This window comes from Nipponia nippon, unplaced genomic scaffold, assembly GCF_047370975.1.
Source record: "Nipponia nippon isolate SJK-2023a ecotype South Korea unplaced genomic scaffold, ASM4737097v1 scaffold_4, whole genome shotgun sequence".
NCBI lineage: Eukaryota > Metazoa > Chordata > Aves > Pelecaniformes > Threskiornithidae > Nipponia > Nipponia nippon.
Window position 1 is genome coordinate 25,325,576 of NW_028262358.1, and position 20,114 is coordinate 25,345,689.

Sequence of the window (20,114 nt, forward strand, 5' to 3'; positions counted from 1 at the left end):
GGGCCGCCCCCGGGCTGAGGCGGCGGGAGGGCGGCTGCGCGTGCGTGGTGGCCGGGCCGGGTCGGGCCGGGCCGGGCCGGGGCGGCGAGCGGCGGTGAGGGGTCGGCATGGCTGCCAGCGCCAAGTCCTTCCTGGCCGATGCGGGCTACGGCGAGCAGGAGCTGGACGCCAACTCCGCCCTCATGGAGCTGGACAAGGGTGAGGCCGGGCTGGGGCTGCCTGCCCCGTGCGCCCGCGCTCTGCCCGCCGCCGCGCCATGGGGGGCGGTCCCGTCCCGTTCGGGGCGGGGGGGGGGGGGGGGCTGTGTTTTGTACCGCTGTACAGCGAGCGGGGGGCGGAGGAGGGGCCTGGTGTGGAAGGAGCATCGGTTTCCCCAGTAATCGTTGCCCTCTTGTTTAGGCCTCAGGTCTGGCAAACTCGGGGAGCAGTGTGAAGCCGTCGTTCGTTTTCCTAGGCTCTTCCAGAAATACCCTTTCCCCATTCTCATTAATTCAGCTTTCCTAAAGCTAGCTGATGTTTTCAGAGTGGGGTAAGTAGCATCAGTCGGTTTCTAGCCATTCAAATCTCTGATCCGTAGCAATGCGCTGTATCTTGTAGCGTGGCTGCATCGGAACCTGGGCAGTTGTGGGGTTTTTCTTTTTCTGCCTTGCCTGATAATACCGCAGCGGTACCTGCTCAACTGAGGACAAGTTGTGCTTGAGTGAAGCTTGCTTTCCCCATCTTTAGTGGGCTTAAGTGGCTGTGAGTGATCAGTGACACAGTTCCTTTCCATCTGTCCTGATTTGAGGACTCACTTGCTGACTGACCGGTTCAAGTTCACCGGTGTAAGTTCTGCTCCATAGGCATGTTCAAATTCATAATTAATAAATAGATGAATGATTATATATGCAAATTCTGTCTCTAAAGAATGTTGATAACAAGGCCTGAAGTATAGCTTTTCCAAGTGCCTGATGTCTAAATGATGCATGTGATGAAATGGAGCTACTTTCTAATAGCTTACAAAGTTATCTGTTGCTGTTGTGAAATCTTCACTGTTGGCTCCAGGAGGGAGAAGAAATTCGCTCACACCTGGCAATGGCAATTAGACTTTTCTGTCTTAGTCCTGGACATGCTTTTCTGGCAGAATTAGATACCTAAGTGTGCACAAAACAGGCATCTGCTTATATTCCTCCTCACTTGTGTTAACAGGTTCATTTCCCTGGAATTGGGCCTAAATTTGACACTACCTGTGCTAGAAAATAACACAGTAGTGTGTTAATAGTCTCTTTTTAACTATATCAGTCTACTTAAATACACCATTTCTAAAGCATAGACCTTTCGTTGGTTTAAGTTACTCTCAGAAGGTTTTTTTTTTAATAATTGCGTGTTTAAAGTGTTTGAATTTTTACTGTAAAACAGCCTGATAAAGAAATGTCTGTGTCTTCTAATAGAAACAACTTCTTGAGGCTGTGTGTCCTGAAAGTTACTCAGCAGAGTGAGAAGCACTTAGAGAAGATCCTAAATGTGGATGAGTTTGTGAAAAGAGTTTTCTCAGTAATTCATAGCAATGATCCAGTTGCTCGAGCAATTACACTTCGGTATGTATTACATAAATGAACCTAGTTTATCTGAAATCTCTAGATAATTATTAGTGTGCTAGTCTGAAGTAACAAAATCTGCGATTACCATGAATGAAATGTAGGAGGTGTCTTCTACATTGGTCATAGAGATAAAAGCAAAGACCTCTGTCTTAAAGGGGGTGAACAATAAGGATCTGTGATCAGAAGAATAAAGGTATTGGCCATTTGTGCTGGTAAGAATTGAGTGGATGGCTCCAGGCAAAATGGAATTTGCAGCATTGAAATTTTGTGTTCTCAAGTGAAGAAAAACAAAACTGTTGTATGTATAACTTATCATATGTTGCATATAGCTACATATATCTATATTGCATATGACACACTGTCATGGTTTACCCCCAGTCGGCACCCAAGCAGCACACAGCAACTCGCTCACCCTCCCTGCCCCGGTGGGATGGGGAGAGAATCTGAAAAGCAAAAATAAGGAAACTTGTGCATTGAGATAAGAACAGTTTAATAATTGAAATAAAATAATAATAATTAAAAAATTGTAGTGAAAAGGAAAACAACAAGAGCGAGAGGAACAAAACCCAGGAAAAACAAGCGATGCAACTGCTCATCAGCTGCCAACCAACGCCCAGCCAGTCCCTGAGCAGCGATCGCTGCCCCCTGGCCAGCTCCCCCAGTTTATATACTGAACATGATGTTATATGGTATGGAATAGCCCTTTGGCCAGTCTGGGTCAGCTGTCCTGGCTGTGCCCCCTGCCAGCTTCTTGTGCACCTGGCAGAGCATGGGAAGCTGAAAAGTCCTTGACTTAGTGTAAGCACTGCCCAGCAGCAACTAAAACATCAGTGTGTTATCAACATTATTCTCATAATCTAAAAACTAAATCTCATAAACTAAAAACTAAATCCAAAGCACAGCACTGTACTAGCTACTAGAAAGAAAATTAACTCTCTCCCAGCTGAAACCAGGACACGTTTTGACCAAGACCAAAAGGAAGGTGTTTCCCCTATGTGTCAAAATAATTTTTGTTAACTTGTAAGTAAAACTTACTTATGTGAGCCTTGTTATGCTTGCACCTGTTTTGCATTTATTGTTGTGGTAGAAGCTGACTGCTTGTTTGTCCCTGATAATAACTTCTGAGGGACTGCCCTTGTATTATGGATTGCTTTGGCCTTCCTAGGAATCAAATGGAGGAAAAAAAAAAATATAAATTAAGCTATCTTTAATGTTGTTGTCCTGCTGTTTTGGTGTCTGTATCTCTAACACCACCCAACATGACCATCTTGACTGCATCTTCTAACTCCTGTGCAAGTGAATTCCAATGTGAAGCAAGCACTCTTTTCTTTTGTATTTTTTCTTCTGTCCATCTAGAACTGTTACTGATTTCACTATTGAAAGATGAGAGGCATTTACAGGGGTTTAACTCATACATCCATTTCTTTCTTTTGATTTTTTTTTTTAATTTAAGATTATGCTTTGATGCTCTAATGTCTCAGAAATGTGTGAGTACAGTATATCTATATGTTTTTTTGTAGTTCCACTTCAGTATTCTACCATAAGATTACATTTGTTGACTAGTATCAAGGGCTATCTTGACATACTGCTAGAAGTCCCAGGAATCTGCTCAGTTTGCAAAAATACTTAAATTATGAATCAATTTACAGGATGCATCAAGGGAAAGGTTAAAATGGCTGTTGGTTCAGCAGTATGAAAATCTTCAGTTGATTGGTTTTTGCCCTCGTTAAGTAGCATCAGTAAGAAAAAACATGCTGAAAGAAAGATTTGCTAAAACAAAACTTTGTGTCTGGGCAGGAATTTTATTGCTAGATAACTTTGTGTAAATATTTGCATAGAACTCTTGCTAAAATCAGTGCAAATCCTGCATTCATTCTTCTTCTAATTGCATTATGCTAAATATGTCTGAAAAATATCTTTGAGATATTCTTAGCAAAAGTACAGATACTTTGATTTGTTCCCTTTTTAGAAGTTACATAAAAGGTATTACACTACTCCCAATAATAACTGTACCTCAGATCAGCAAATGATCTTAGAAACAAATGATGAAAATCAGACATTTGCTTGCTTGGTAACACAAAGGTTCTAGAAACTTTGCTTTCTTAGCATGTGGTTAACATTTATGACTGTTCAAACATTGTCACTTATTTCTGCAGTCTTAATTGGGAGGACGGTGGAAACAGTTCTCTAAATGTTTTTTTCATCCCCCTGGACTACAGTATTTCTGATTTTAAATCCCATGATGTGTACTTCATGTGTGTCTGAAAATAGCCATCAGTACATTTTAGCATTAAAGCTGTTCTATTGATATCGGAACTTGAACATAAAAGCATCTCGAGAATGCTTAATGTTCCTAGTGCCGTAGTGCACTCTTAATTTTATAAGAATTCTTGATAAGTTTCTCACTGTGCTCATTTCAAGCTAAAAGGTACCAAAATATAGTTAATTTTTATTAAACCATTAACATAAGCCACATGACAAAATCTGTTACCTTTTAATTATATGCCTACTTTTAGCATTTTTCTGTAACAGACATGAAAGAGTACGTATTTATATAAAAAATGAGTCTTTTAACAGTCCTTCTACATTTCTGTTTGGTTTCATCTTGTGTTTCTTCATGATCATTATTTTTCCTGATATTGCTGTGATTTGTTTCTGTAGGATGTTGGGTAGCATGGCATCTATTATTCCAGAAAGGAAGAATGCACATCACAGCATTCGTCAGAGTTTGGATTCCCACGATAATGTGGAAGTTGAAGCTGCTATATTTGCTGCTGCCAACTTTTCTGCACAGTCAAAGTAAGATGTTATTTTTTCGTTTTTTTCATATTGCAGAGAATGGAAACTCCATTGACACTGGCATTCACAAAATTTAATATTTTCTTCTGTAGTGCTAGCCATGTCATTTATAGCAAAACATTTAACTATGTGCAACAACAGAATTGTAAAGAAATCCGAATACAAGTTTAACAGAAATCTATTTTTTTTTTCCTAAAATACTAATGGAAAGCTTGTAAATATGGGATTGCAAAGTGGAATAGCAGCTTTAATCAAGGATTATTTTACAGAAGTTATATTAGGCAACTAAATGTACTGCTGCTTGTCAGTTTGATGCATTTTTGAAAGGTTGCATTTTATCATTTGATCATGCCCATGTGCAGGGGTTCTAAAATGACTTAGATCTTGGCAAGCACTCTTGTAAAAAATTTTTTATTGTTAAAACACAATGTTTGATAGTTCAGTTGATTTTTAATTTTAATTATTTCTTTATTTTTCATTTCACCTGGTACTTTGTCTTTTCTTTACAGGGATTTTGCTGCAGGAATATGTAATAAAATCAGTGAGATGATTCAAGGTACGTATGCATATTGAATGATAAAGGGAAAAGCTCTTAATTTCTTTGAGAATTCTTTATTATCCATATGTAAATATTAGATATCAGAATACTGTTGCCCTTATCCTCAAATGATTCCAGTTTTTAAATTAAATTAGCTAACCAATAATCCAATGTCTGGCTCTTGTGTCCTCTTAAAATCTAAGTTTTCAAAACACCTGTTTGGTAAAGAATAAAAGCTCACCTATAGTATGATGAATGAACTTACATAAGGTATCGCAGGTTGCTTCAGATGAGTTAATATGTGTGTTACCTGCTATGAAGCAAGGAGCAGCCTGCTCAAAGAAGCGTGAAAGTGCTTGATACCACTGTGGTTATGCTGCTAGCTAGTAGATGAGTTATTTGAAGCTAAGGCAAGTGTCTGCACAATCTGCATTCAGCAGTGGTTGCAGTGCAGACAAATTGTGTGCCTCAGTACTGCCAAAAGCCAGTACAAAGCACTAATGCTCTGCCTATGTCTCTCTTCCTCGTTGCAGGTTTAGCCACACCTGTGGACTTGAAATTGAAGTTGATCCCTATTCTACAGCACATGCATCATGATGCTAGCCTGGCCTCCAGCTCCCGGCAGCTGCTTCAGCAGCTGGTGACGTCGTATCCCTCTACCAAGATGGTCATTGTTACTCTGCACACCTTTACTCTGCTTGCTGCTTCTTCTTTGGTTGACATTCCTAAACAGGTAATTCTTCCTAATTCATTCCTTCAATTTAAAGTACATTTAAAAAAACTCAAATTCTAGTTGATGACGAAAATAAATCGTGATGGATATGCTAGGATGGTTGTTCCTATGTGGTGTAGAGAAAGAATACCCTGAAAACTGCTGCTGCTTTGATTTTTTTTTTTTTTCCCTTTTCTGGTCCCATTTCCAGATAACCCGATCAAACACAGGGACCCTTCTTTACAGATCATAACCTTTCTTTCTTTAAATCAACTGGGATTGAAATCAGCCAGGATCAATCAGCATTTAGGAAAACAAACTCCTTGACTTTTACTGAAAACGTTTCATCTTACCTGTAGAACCCAGGCTTCACTTTTCACTGCTGTATATTCTCTTGGGTCGTGGGTATGCCTTTTGCCTTCTGTGCATGCAAGCAAATGAATATTTCAGTAGCATAGAGTGCATTTAAAAATGTATTTCTTGAAGAACTCTGAGGAATTTGAATCTGTTGCTATAATTTAGGACTATAAACCAAGTTGTGGGAAAGCAGTGATGGAAAAATACAATGCTTTTATGTTCCAGTAATGTGCTTTGTGGACATGATTTATATAGCAGGTCTGAACACAGTGACATTTGAGATTCATCTAACTAATCCTTGTAAAGCAGTCATGAAAATTATTCGCTTTCTTTCAATCCTGTACAGCGATGAAAGGCTGGTGTCTGTTACTGTTAGACTAATAGCATTGATCTGTCTGAAGCTTCTTTTTGGTATGGCTGAGTTCTGTGTTTCAGAGGATGCTTTTGATAGTACTGAATCTAAGCCAACTGAAACAACATTAGAACACTTGATGTGCTTTTTTTTTTTTTATGGCGGTAAGCATAGTGCTTTAGGCTGTACTTCTGCAGCACAACAGCCAATGCTACTTAAAAGTGATGTTGCCAGGGTGGGGATGGAGAGCAAGACCATGGCTGGCATGTTCATGCTTTTTCATGTGCTGGCTAGTCGTGTCTCTGTAAATTTGCAGGAAATGAACACAACAAAGGACATGCAGTTAAGTGTCACTTAATTTGAGATAAATGCTTCGGAGGGGGTGGGCAGGGGTTGTTTTTGTTTGCTTGTTTTTTCTGGGTTGTTTTTGACATACCAGGTATGTCTGTGTTGCTCTCTGTTAACTGCAGATCATGCAGATACCTGAATTAGCATCAAATGCCCAGAACACGTGCTAGCAGCATAATCACAACAGTATAAAGTGTTTACTGGGCTTCTCAGGGATGTTTTATGGTATTTCTGTGAGTGCCGAAACAGGTCTCAAGGCTTCTCAGGTGTGCAGGGTGATGTAGAGAAGGGTGCATGAACAAGGAGAACAGGATGGTAGAAACTGGCTGTCAGACTGTTTTAACTTGCCATGGCATCACAGCCTAAGTAGGGGCTTTTTCATGTGGCAAGCAATCAGACAGATAAGGTAAGTTATTTTTGGCTGAGTATGCTCCAAATTTCTTCACGAGGACTTTTGAAAAGACTTCCTTCTGGTAGCATCTCTCTCATAAACAATGGATTTACTTTGTTGCAGATCCAGCTTTTGTTGCAGTACTTGAAGAATGACCCCAGGAAGGCTGTGAAGAGGCTTGCAATCCAAGATTTAAAGTTGTTGGCCAACAAGACACCACATACGTGGAGCAGAGAAAATATTCAGGTTTATACATTTTTAAGCTAAAGTTTATTACGAAACTTTGCAATTTGTAGAATTGCTTGCAGAAGAACAACTATTTGGGAGGTAAAGAAAGGAAGAACTTACATCTCCATGTCCAAAATTAAGTTACTCCGCCAAGCAGAGTAGCCAAGTATAATGAAAAGTTGAAGTATAACTGAGTAAAGGCATGTGACTTGTAGTAGGCCTTTTTACAGTACGGAAATAACTTTTCCATCTGAAAAACTCATCTAAGATAATAGACATGAGAGCTGAATGTTTACATCAGTCTTACAATTAATGCATGTATTAATGCTCTCATGTAACAGAGAGTCTCTCTGGGATTTGTGAAAGCGTGTCATCCAGCAAGGTATACTTGAAAGGACAAATGTAATTTTGACTTCATTTCTTAGGATGAATGGCTCATTTTCAGTAGTATCCTTGTGACTCCTGTTGTATGAATGAGACCCTAGAAGGTGTTTATAGTGCATCTGTGTTATTTGGGGAAACAGTTATATTGTAGATATTATCGCTGCTTTCTTCCAATTGCAGTTGCATATGAACATTTTTTTCTCCTTGTCTTTCCCTTTTTCTGGTAGAAGTGACTATAGAAAATAACTTCAGATTAGATTAAGATTCTAATGGGAAAGTAAATATTTAAAGAACTTCATGGCACAGGTTTATAGCTTTACTTTTCTGTGTCTTTTTTCTTTGTTTTTACTACTCTTGGAAGCTACTTTTGCTGTATGCTGTTGGAGCATAAGGCAGCTGGGAGGAAAAACTATGTGAATTTCTATTAATAATCATGTGAAAGTAAAACATGCTTTATTTCCGTCTCCAATTGTTAGGTAAAATGATTTGGAGTGTGCAGAGGTTTTTGTTTTAGTGAACTGCTTTCTTCTTCATAATGGATTAATACCAGAAATTTATTTCCTTTTGGGAATTTTAAGGAATTCCTTTAATGGTTTATGGATTCTTTGCAGTCAAAATGCTACTCTGTACCATTACACCTGGTTGGAATTTATCTTGATACAAGTGAGAGACATTGATAACACAGCTTTCATCGTTATGTAGTGTCCTAAAGTGTCCTGATGGTTGAAATGCATAGGAAAAAGTTCTGCTGATGTCAGAACTAAACCAGTGACAGGGTTAGAACAAAATTAATTGACTGAAGCTTGTTACTGCTTGCTGAATGGCATGCAGTAGTAATGAGAGTTTTTCTGACTTCTGAAATATATAGTCAATGTTTTGAGTTGGGCAACTCTTTTCCATATGTTTAAACAACTTTGTAACGTTTATACAACAGGGACTGGAACAGACCCTCCTTTTCTCGTGGCAAAACCTGCTTCTTGTACCTTTTTACCAACAAGAGTTTCAGCAGTGTTAACTTCTTCAGCATTTTGGGTCTGTCTGTGTAGATCAGCTAGGAGGTTTGGTCTTTGAATTGTAGAGACTTCACTGACATCCAGACGTCAGCTTTAGAAGCTGTTGCTGTTGATTCCTAGAGCAGTCCTCCTACTGACTGTGAAGGTAACAAGCAGTCAGCAGTCCATCCTGCTAATTCTTCTGTGCTCCTGGCATTCTTCATAGTTACTGCTTTAAATATGCTCTGTTAAGTGGTGATCTAATAGCACTGGACTAAAACATCACTGTCCTGGGAGACATCAAGACTTATTTTCAACTCTAATCATTGTATCTTCTGTCTGTTGATGCAATGCTATTCAGTGGATTAGCAAAATACTACATTGGTACAAATTACAAGTTAATTTAGAATTTAACCTTTACACCATACAAGAACATATGTATGCCTGATAAGAACACTATTTGTGGTTTTTATTGGTTCTATGGAACTAATTCTGTGTTGTTGTTTTTCTTTATTCAGTTACTGGATGTTATCATTCAGCTTTGGCACTCTCTGAGGCAGAACATACTTACATTTTCCATTTGTCTCTTGTGTTGCTTTCTCTCATGTTGACTGAAAAAGCCTCCAAAACCAGTGAATTACTAAGTTGTGGACTGTGTTGGCATAATAAATCTGAGAACAATGTGAATTTTAAGAGTTATTCCAGTGTAGATGTGATAAGCCTGAGGATGTCTGGCAAAAGGCACAAAAGTACTATAAATGAGCTCTACTATAAATGAGTTAAAAAATAAAATACTCTTTAAGATGTTTATCAAGAAACTTAAACTGTATTCTGTTCGACACCAGGGCTGTTAAAGTAAATGACACTTGAAACTTTGCTCTTCAGAGATGTATACTTACATAAAACCCTGCAGATTGTTATAAGGCAAAATAATCGGTATACCTCTAAGACTGGAGAACTGTCTTGAAATCTTTTGCGATATTTGATCAATGAGACCTGATAACATTTTTGCCACTGATTTTTAATTAATAAATGACTTAAAATTGGTGTTTCCTAGCATATGAGACCCACCATCACTTTTCTGCAAGCCATGTCCTCAGTCTACTAACACAGATGCTTCAGAACATGACTTCTAACTTTTGATTTCAGTGTAGTATTTTCTGTGGAAAAATCTTGACTCTCAAAACTTTTCAGATGAGTGCAACTAAATGTTTAATACAGATAGCTCATGGAACTTCCTTCCCTCTGTATCTTTAGGCACTCTGTGAATCTGCTCTTCACACTCCTTATGACAGCTTGAAACTGGGCATGCTGTCTGTTCTTTCCACGTTATCAGGGACCATTGCCATTAAACAGTACTTCAGCAGTACTCCAGGTAAGAAAACTAGCTTAGATGATTATCTTTGGCATTTCTAATGGGTTGGCTATCTACTGATAATCAGTTTCATCTAAACACTTCGTAGCATATTCTTAAATTATTTTTGAACTTCAGAATACTAGCTGAAAGTCAGACTGTGTTCATTGTATGTAAATTTACAATGGCATACTGTATACCCGTGAATAGTCACAGTCTAAGATTTTGTTCTGGGTTTTGTGGGTAATATGCTATATGAAAGGGTTTTTTACCTTTGGTCGTCAAATTTTCTTCATAAAATGAAGAAATGTAATGCCTCTCAAATGTCTGACCTGCGTTCTGCTTAAGGTGCTTTAAAACCGTGGATTTGCATAGTTTTTGAGTAACGTGGAGACTTAATCGTGTGAGAGTGGGCTAGCGTGTTACCCTGTTCCCACCCTTGTGGGAATGACCTGCTTCAGCACCAGGTGAACCTTTCTGCCTTATGACTATATTCTGGAGAAACAAAGTAGACATTTTAAAGTGATTCAAGGTATCTTGTTCCTAAAATGGTGATCATGCTGTTTTCTTTTTTCTTCTTGAAAGCCAGACTGCCCTAATGAGTATTAGAGCCCAACTACATGGGCTGCAGAAATTGAGAAAATGGAGGTAAATGCTCTTCAGTCATTCTGGCATGTCTTAATAATTAATATTCCCACCAGCTTTTTTTAATCAGATATAATATTTCTTCAGGCAATATTTCTCTGAGTCCCTGAAACATCAGCCTTCAGACCCAAGTATTCTTTCTTACGTGTGTCTAGCTTATATAGTGTTCAGGAATGGAGGGGGAGCCTCTATGTGGAGAGAGAGAAAGATATGTTTTCATCCTGTCCTTTAAACATATGGAAAAAAAATTAATCCTAAGTCAATATAGATTTTTTGCAGAAATGTACTTGAAAAGATCTGTGGTGTAATTATGGACTGTGCTGTTTTATGTCTTGTTTGCCTTGTCTTTATTTAGGAACAGCAGCTACAACTGTGAGATCATTTGATTTAGTAAAACTGGCACAGGAGTGCTGTTACCATAATAACCGTGGCATTGCAGCTCATGGTGTGAGAATTCTGACTAATATATCAGCCTCTTGTCAGGAAAAAGGTAAATGAAAGCAAGGACAATGAAATGTGTCTGTGTACAGCCAGGCTTGTGCACTTAACACGTATTAACTGGTCTTGTCTGTGAACCTGTCCGTAAAGCTGTCTGATCCTTCATGCTCGTTAGGGAGAATGGGGACTATAGTCTCATAGAAAATATTCTGTGTGATTTTATGAATGGTTGGGACGATTCCATCTTTGTCTAATTTAGAGAAAATTAATGTGCACAGTAGAACTCTTGCTAATAAATGCTTGTCTTACCTTTGTGTAAGACTAGTGAATTATCTGTCAACCTTTGAAAACTCTTAGCACAAAGTCTGTTGCAAATGAATAACAAGGCATCTGGAAGTTTTAGTCCAGAGTACAAATGTCACAGTTGATGTGACTGCTGAATAGTTACCTTGGACATGGAATGGCAGGATTGTTTCTAATCAAAATAAGGTAAGGCAGAAGTATTAGAAAGATACTTAATCTGTCATGATTGCAACACCAGTGCAAGCATTACACCAGTTATGGTCAGAAAACGTAACAGGGAACTAACTTACTCTGTTTTTCTTTTCTTAGATCTTCTGCCTTTGGAGCAAGATGCAGTTTTTGGCTTAGAAGCTCTTCTTGTTCTTTGTAGTCAAGATGACAGTCCAGGAGCTCAGGCAACCTTAAAGGTGACGGTATTGTTGTCTTTCCCTAGCACAGCTCTAAGTTACAGTAATAGCTTGTATAACAGAAAGGCTAGCGTGTACCAGATCCTTTCTGGTGGAAGCATAACATACTGGAAGGAAATGAAGATTTTTTTTTTTCTACGTTTTGCCCATAATCAGCGTTCAGAGCAGTAGAGAAATTGAGCACAACTATAGTGCAACTCCTCTCAGCTCTAGAGTAAGTTGATTGGAGGGGGGAAAAAATGCATTCCTTTCAGTGGAACAGGTGTAATATAACATGAACTTGAATGTGGGCTGGAGGTGTCTCTGTAGGACAAAGGAATCTTGGAAAGAACCTGCTTTTTGGAGATGGAGATGCAATGTACATGATTACAACACTTATAAACTATTATTTTTGTTTTCCTACTTCATAAGCTGCTACCAGTAATTTGGTGATATGTTTTTGTGCTGTGAGCTCAGGGAGAAGAGGCTTGGGCTCTTAGAAAAATCTCATCTTTTATAGAGTACATGGTTCTGAAAATACCACATCTTCTATATTTCTGCAATCATACTTGCAGATAAGCGTGTCTGGCTTTTTTATTTTTAAGTAGATGTTGTGTTTATTGTACCTGTTGATTGTGTGAATTGCAGATCACGTTAACTTGCATGGTGAAGCTGGTCAAGTGCCGTCCTCACCTGAGCCAGTCGGTAGTTGAATCCCTGCTGACCCAGTTGCACAGTGCCCAGGACGCTGCTAGGATTCTCATGTGCCACTGTTTAGCAGCTATTGCCATGCAGCTGCCTGTCTTAGCAGATGGGATGCTAGGAGACCTAATGGACCTCTATAAATTGATTGGACGATCTACCACAGATAAAAAACAGGAACTCTTGGTAAGACCTCCTTTTGGTGAATAGCCCGGGATGGATAAAGTCTATGTAAACTACTGTGGATGGATTTTATTTAAAAAGGCAGCGAAGCCATTTGTTACGTTCAAGTTGATGTGCCAGTCTATAGCCTTATTTTTAGTTTTGCTTTAACTTTCGACTACGTATGTCAGTGTTCAATGTCAAAATCACGTCTCGGATGGAGCTGAACTCTGCAGTGTATTCCATTAGATTTTCCAGCAGATGGCACTGCTTGGACAAACCTAGCTATTGAAATTATTGGGGTACCTGTGAAATAATGCTTATATAAAAACAAAATGGCAGTTAGCTCAATTTATATATGGTACTCTGACGCACATGACTTTTAATGTACTGTAAGAGATAAAAATGCTTTTACCACATCTATTTGAAAATGAATTTGAATTTTAAGAAAGAAATTACAAGCTTCCCATTAATTCATTTGGAGCATTTGAAATATCTCAGTTAAAAATCACAATAAAGATTCTTTAAATGAAAGTGACTTTCATCTCCAAGAAATACATGGGTTGCCATAACTACTTAAAAGATATATGACTGAGAAAAGTTCCTCAGTTAAAATGTATATGTAATCTTCTATGTAGTTTTGAGTCCAAAATCAAGCAGATAATTTTTGGTAGTTTAGGAAACAGAATGGGCTTTTTTTTTTTTCTTGTTTTGTTTAGTTCCTGAAATATAACCTCCTTCCTCACCCCTCCACTCTTCATTAGGTTTCACTTGCCACAGTGATATTTGTTTCCAGTCAGAAAGCTTTATCTTCAGAAATCAAAACTGTTATCAAGCAGCAGCTTGAGAATACTTCCAACGGATGGACAGCCTACAGGATAGCCAGGCAGGCTTCCAGAATGGTAAGTGAAAATAACTGGAGGAAAATGGTTTGGTGTGGTTGGAAGGATGCTAGTGATTTCTTTGAACTGGAAAAAGAAAGTAAGGAAAATGGTAGGACTCAGGAGGAGGAAGTGAAGGGGAGGGGGGGAAAGAATTTTCCCTCTTAATTCACTGGAATGCTAATTCAGATATATGCCATTTAGGGAAGTCATCCCATCAGGATAGCTTTTCACTTGTCTTTTTGAAGTGTTTGAGAAGGAAGAAAGTAATGACCTGATACTTTCTTGAGCACATGCCTAATCTGCATTGTCCAGCTGTTCTTTAGAAGGTGATATAGGCCATCCTGATTTGTGCTTCTCTTTCTTCAATGTGAAGGAAAGGAAGAAAAAGATGCTGTTTCCCTTTTCCCTTCAGTAAAGTCACAACTGAGGTTAGAATTATGTAGAAACCCTAGTATGAGGTGCTGGGGTAATTTTAAACAGGTAAAGCACATATTGCAGAGAAGAGTACAGAGCATAGCACTGTTTTGGTAAATCAGTCAGGATTTTTGATTTTTAGCTTCGGGCTCATTTGATAGTTTTAAACCCAGTGTTTCTGTGGGGAGGGAAGATAAGTTTTCAGTAAAAAATAAAAGTAAATTTTGATATTTGTTTCTCATCGTGTCGAATAATCTTGTGTAAATAAGTACTATACCTTATACAGGCTGATATTTCCATAAAATAAGCATTTGTGCTTTTATTTATTGTTAGGATTGTCATGATCAAATGATTGGAAGAAGTTTCACTATTTTTATTTTTAAAGTAAAAGTAGTTCTGGAGATGTTACTGTGCTCTTATTTGTATTTGTTTTGTAGAAACCCACAGCCTTCTTTCCTGTCCTCTCTTAGAAACTTTCTTGTCATTACAGGGCAACCATGACATGGCCAGAGAACTGTATCAAAGCCTGCTGACTCAGGTGGCTTCAGAACACTTCTACTTCTGGCTGAACAGCTTGAAGGAGTTCTCCCATGCAGAACAGTGTCTGACAGGTTTGCAGGAGGACAACTATAGCTCAGCGCTTTCTTGCATTGCTGAAGCTTTAAAATCCTATCACAAAGGAATAGCGTCACTGACGGTTAGCACAGATCTTCTACTTTAGTGATGATGTTTCTGTATACTGCAGCAGGTCTGTTTGGTTTCTGTTCTTAAAACTCTGAAAAGTTTTTAAAGATGTCTGACATCTGCCAGACTTTCTTTTTGAGAAGACTGCAGGGAAGAGCCAGTTGTAACACTGCATCTTCAGAGAGAAGATCCTGTAGCTCAGCTAAGTGTTATTAGCTAGTTTTCTTTTTCCTTTTCTTCTCTGCCCCGTCCCTGTTCCTGCCTTGGTCAAATCATGATATGTGACAGATCTTTTTTAAAGTTACAGTACTTAAATTTTCCACTCCTTATCTTGGCTGAATAAACACTATTGTAATAGTCAAGCCTGGGAATTTGTCTAAATTGGCCGCTATCTTCTCAAGATATGGAGCAGGATTTAAATTGTCTTCCTCCTGCTGAGTTCATGTTGCCTTGTATTTGACAATGTGGTCCTATGGAATCCTAACAACAAGACAACACCAATTTAGTAAGAGGAGGGGTGACAATTCAATCTCATCAAGTCAGGAGAATTCAGATGGTACTTGCTTTTATGCAAATACTTTCTGCTTCTCTGAAGTGGTGAAAATAGCAAGAAGCTCTGTGTGTGATGTCTGTGAATGCAAACAAAAAAAGCATTAATGAATATGGACTTTCAGTTCTTACTGTGAAGTTGCTTCTTAACAAAAGATAATCCAGCTTCATACAATACTTTCTTTCATATTTTAGTTTCCATGAAGAAATCTTTACATACAGTTTTCTGTATGTCTTTTGAATGAAGCTGCTTTGTTTTGGTTTTTTGTTTTTGGTTTGGTGGGGTTTTTTTTTTTGCAATTATTTGAACTATCACTGTCACGACAATTCAGGTATTAGTGTTTAATGAAGTTCAGCTATTACTGTTTATTAATAAACTATCCCTGAATAAGCAGGAAGGATGTAAATTTTACACGTTTGTCCTCTGAGAGAAAGCTCCGTTGTTCCTGCAGTATTTGTCTTTAACTTGTTGGCTGAATGAATAAGGCTTTTAATTCAACATGTTAAGATTTCTCTAATGTCTAGAAGACATTCAGGGCGGACCTCATCTAATCAGATGTTAACATTTAATACAGGCAGGAAAATAACTTGCTTAAATAGGTCATTCTGTGATTCAGTAATTTAATTAGCCTTTCCCTAGAGTTTGTTTTTTCTGTTGGGTTCCTGTCCTCATCACCTCTGCTGACTTCACTTCCTGCATGTTGCACATAGGTATTGCACCCAGAAAAGCACCTCTTGTGGGTTGTTGTGGTCCAGAGGAATACATACAGGTTTTGGAGGGCTAGAGAAGAGGAAGTTGGGTTTTATTGCTGGCTGTTGCTGGCTTTTTGCATTGCTCTAGACAAATCCTAACCATGCTTGAGTGTATCAGCTGTAAAAAGAGCCACTCACTGCTTGCATCTACAGAACTCAACCTCTCAGAGGGGAGCAAAGTGCCATAAAGTGCACGATAGCCTTACTGCTGAAGGCTTTGCTGCCTCTTCCCTCTGACTTCAGCTTTGCTGTTGCCGCTGTTTCGGTGTAGAGCATGACTCAGCACTGTTGGTACTGCAGACCATTAGTGCGTACGATGAACCCTGTGTAGCTGTCAGCTTCGTAGCTGGAAGACACTGTGCCGGTGTATCTGTTGCAGATGTTCAGTCAGCCCAGTTTAGCAATGATGAACGATTCAGACAGTGTCTCATCTTGTCAGAGAATTTCTCAGTTCCTTCTTGATATACATGCAACTGTCTGCCTTGCATTGCTGTATGCAAAATGTTCTTTCATGTGAGTTAGTCCACTTGAGGAAAAAAAAGTCCCATTACTTTATGGATGAGAGGTGTGGGGAGGGAGGGCAGAGACTTGCCAGAGTGTATCAGCCGCAGTCCCCATCTCTCTCACTGTGTACTTGCTTGTGTAGTTAGCAAAGGTTTTGAGTAGGGCCTGCCTTTCTGGCACAGAACATGCATCTCATTGGAAGCATTGTGCTTATTTTTCACTGCTGGGAGTCTAGAGAAGATACAGAACTTGAACAAAGAACTGATAGAACCATTGATTAAGTAGCACCAACTCCAAATATGTTGATAACAAGTGGTGGTGTTTGAAGAACTTGGCTGAGCCAAAGAACTTTCTGTCATTTTCAACAAGGAATTGTAACTCATTTATTGCCCATGGCTATATGGGTAGCAGATAAGGTAAATTGCAGTATTAATGAGACAAGCTTGTATTTCCATTTACAAGAATCGAGGCCAATTTGTGCTGCTAAAAATGTCTGGATTTTCTGATATAAGTACTGTTACTCTACTCTCTATAAAAGCATATAGTCTCTGGAGAGCAATTACAGTGCAGCGAGATCTCTTCCACAGAGGGTTTTCTGAAACCACCCTTGCAGAATAAACTGAACAATTTCCATTCAAAAGGGATTTTTATTATGCCCTTGGAGAAGGGAAAGCAAAATGGTAGATAAGAGGGGCTGAATGGCTCAAGTGATGAAATAGTCTTATTTCTTCAGTTGAAATCTAGCTCGATAGTTTGAAGTGGTTGCAGTTGACTCGTGAGACAGACTCAGATGACGTGATGTTTTGTGCTTTCCTGCCAGCAAAGAAATTATTCTTAGTGAGGTTTTGGCATGGGTTATAACTTCTTGCTTCCAGAGCGACCTTTTCTGTTGAGGAATAAGAAGCACTGGGGAAGACATGCATAAGTTTAACATACATCCATTCTCTGAGTAAGATAAAGTCCCAGTGCTTTGTTTTGCAGATGGCTTTTTTCCCCTCTAAAGAAAAAAGTGTACTCTTCTCAAAATCCAAGAGTATAAGAAAAAGAAGTAGTGGCTTAACCAATAAGTTTGGCTTAACCAGTATCAAATCTTGAGCGCTGCAATTTACCCCCTCCTGGGTGTCCTAAGCTGTCACAGATGCTTATACAAGTCAGATAAGCTCTTAGGGAGCACAGTTTCACAGAGCCATGTTTTCTAAATAATAGCAGCAAGTCCACCCTCCTGCAGTTTTGTTATTTACTGTTCGTAGTTGTCGCTGAACTGTGTCTCTGCCTTCATCAAATGCAAGGTTCTGTTCCTTCGTAATGTTCCTGTCCACTTCACAGTTCAAAAAAAATCAAAGGTTATCATCTCTTCCTCTTGCTGCAGGTAACGTTAACCAATTCTTTCTTTTTTGGCTGATGCAGAGAATCACTTTTTCAGTCCTTTGTGTTTCTGTTTGCCTTCCAGTTCAGTGTGCTCTCTCTTATGGTAAGGACTGTCTGGACTAACATCATTTGAAGCCTGATGGCTTGGCCGTGGAAAAAGAGGAAATAGGGGCCTAATAGCATTGTAACAGCTTAAGTCACATTTGTTACAAGGGTGATATGCTTGAAATATGGCTTAGTAATTACCGAACTTCTGTGTCCTTCATATTCAGTATGATTTAAATTGAGCAAATCTGTTAAATGTAGTTTTAAAAAAGCAGCTTTTAGAATTGAACTGAAGGGTTCAGTTGTCTGATGAGACAGTTCAGTGACATTGCAAAGTTATTTTATCATGTTTGCTTTTGACCTGGATTGCCAACATTCCTATTATTGTGTTTCAGGCTGCTAGTACGCCACTTAATCCTCTGAGCTTTCAGTGTGGATTTGTGAAACTCAGGATTGACCTTCTGCAAGCTTTTTCTCAACTTATTTGTACCTGCAACAGCCTAAAAACAAGTCCACCACCAGCTATTGCCACCACGATTGCTATGACGTCAGGAAATGATCTCCAAAGGTGTGGGCGCATCTCTAACCAGGCATGTGTTCTTGTTCCACTCTTGTGCTGTTGCATTTATGACTCTGGTATGAATTTTGCTTCTCAGCAAACATACCTGATGAAAGAAATGAAAAGTGGTAGTGGAGAGTTTTGCTAAATAGTGGGCCTTGGTTTTCACCTGTAGCTATAAAAATGTCTGCCTGTAGCAGGCCATATTTTGAAGTTGAGCATGTACATATGTTTTTCTGACACATTCACATGCACAACTTCCAAGGATATACATGTAGTAAGCCACTCAATACACTCAAATTTGCAGCAAGACTTTTCACACCTTGTTTTGAAACACCTCAGATCCTGTGATTACTCTAAGGAAGAATATAAACCTTAGGACCGTACTGCAATTCCTTTTGGTGAGTGTTGGCAACTGACTTGATACCATACAGAACACCAAGACAAGTCTGCTTCTAAAATGCACATAGTCTGCAAGAAGGAATCAGTGGGTGCTCTTTGAAAGACAGAGCAGTTTGATTTACCAATAAGGGATGGGGGAGGTTGTTGGTGGGGATTTTTTGTTTTGCTTTATTTTTAACCCAAGGAGGGTATGTTGGTGCTGTGTTACAGGAAAAATATCTGTTTAGCGTGTGGATAGTACTCTGTCACTTCAGTGATTTTTTTTTTTATCTGTGTGAAGAAGCAAGAACTTTATATATTTTGCCAGAGTATGTTGTCTTATTCCTTAAGTGTTGTATGTTATAGTGTAGTGGTTTTCTGGATGTGTGGGGTTTTGTTTGTTTTGCTTTGCCTTTTTTTTTTTTTTTTTAATTAGTAACATTGTCTCTGTAGATGAAACACTCAATGGAGGAATTCCGAAACCTGGCTACACGCTATGGAGATCTGTATCAGTCATCTTTTGATGCAGATTCAGCAACTCTAAGGAATGTAGAACTGTATCCTTTTAAAATCTTAGAATTTGTCCACTTTCCTTCTCATGTGGACAGCATGAAGCTTAACAATGCTCTGTTGTATGAAGACTGGCACAAAGTCATTTTGAAGCAGTTAGTAACATAAAAATTAGGTACCAATTGCTTAAAACCTATTTGGAAATAAACATTGCCATGCTATTGTTTGGAATTACTTTATGAACAAGTTATGACACAAAAATTGCAACAGCATAAAACTTGGGATTTTCATAGTTCTTGCTCTGTGCTTACTAAAGGAGTAATGACTGTAGGATTACTTCACAAAAGCTAGAGAAATAAGGGAAGATGCCAGCAGATATACTGCATTTCTTGTTTTAGGTGCCAACTTTGTAAGTCGTTTAACTCCTTAGTATTCATATCAGACAACAGCAGAGCTGTCTGTTGATTTCACATGCGATAGAAGCTCTGATTTTGGATCCAGAATCTGCAAGGTAGGTTTGATAGTTAACTTTCTACTCCTTTGCTATTTATTTCTAAGTCCTTGGGGCTTTAAGCAGAGGAATTCAAAGAATGCTCAGAAAGTTTCTCAGTAGACCCTTCTAATTCTACTAAGGGCAGGCTTGAGGACCTGTTGCTGCTGTGCTATACCTGTCAGGCTACGGACTGCGTTTTGGGTTCTGCATTTTCTACTGATTTTGCTCTTGAGTGCACTATACTGGACTTGTCCTAAATACAGACTTGCATTAAAATAAAAACCAACTTTTAATCTCTT

At 38.8% G+C, this 20,114-nt stretch overlaps 1 protein-coding gene across 5 annotated transcripts in view; it reads left to right on the top strand.

Moving 5' to 3' along the window:
* Nucleotides 1-57: 57 nt before the first annotated feature.
* The window catches only part of INTS7 (integrator complex subunit 7), a 46,926-nt gene continuing 26,869 nt past the window's right edge, over nt 58-20,114 (top strand). For all 5 annotated transcript variants that reach the window (XR_015708048.1, XM_087773905.1, XM_087773904.1 and 2 more), the window contains exons 1-16: nt 58-198; nt 400-529; nt 1,431-1,577; nt 4,242-4,379; nt 4,889-4,935; nt 5,451-5,650; nt 7,201-7,323; nt 9,939-10,056; nt 11,036-11,170; nt 11,731-11,828; nt 12,456-12,695; nt 13,436-13,573; nt 14,460-14,666; nt 18,268-18,462; nt 19,266-19,369; nt 19,765-19,833. Coding sequence is in view for 4 of the 5 variants with exons in the window: in XM_087773905.1 (XP_087630031.1) it covers nt 108-198; nt 400-529; nt 1,431-1,577; nt 4,242-4,379; nt 4,889-4,935; nt 5,451-5,650; nt 7,201-7,323; nt 9,939-10,056; nt 11,036-11,170; nt 11,731-11,828; nt 12,456-12,695; nt 13,436-13,573; nt 14,460-14,666; nt 18,268-18,462; nt 19,266-19,369; nt 19,765-19,833 (2,180 nt within the window). In the remaining variant the exon portion in view is untranslated. The remainder of the gene's footprint in view (nt 199-399; nt 530-1,430; nt 1,578-4,241; nt 4,380-4,888; nt 4,936-5,450; nt 5,651-7,200; nt 7,324-9,938; nt 10,057-11,035; nt 11,171-11,730; nt 11,829-12,455; nt 12,696-13,435; nt 13,574-14,459; nt 14,667-18,267; nt 18,463-19,265; nt 19,370-19,764; nt 19,834-20,114) is intronic.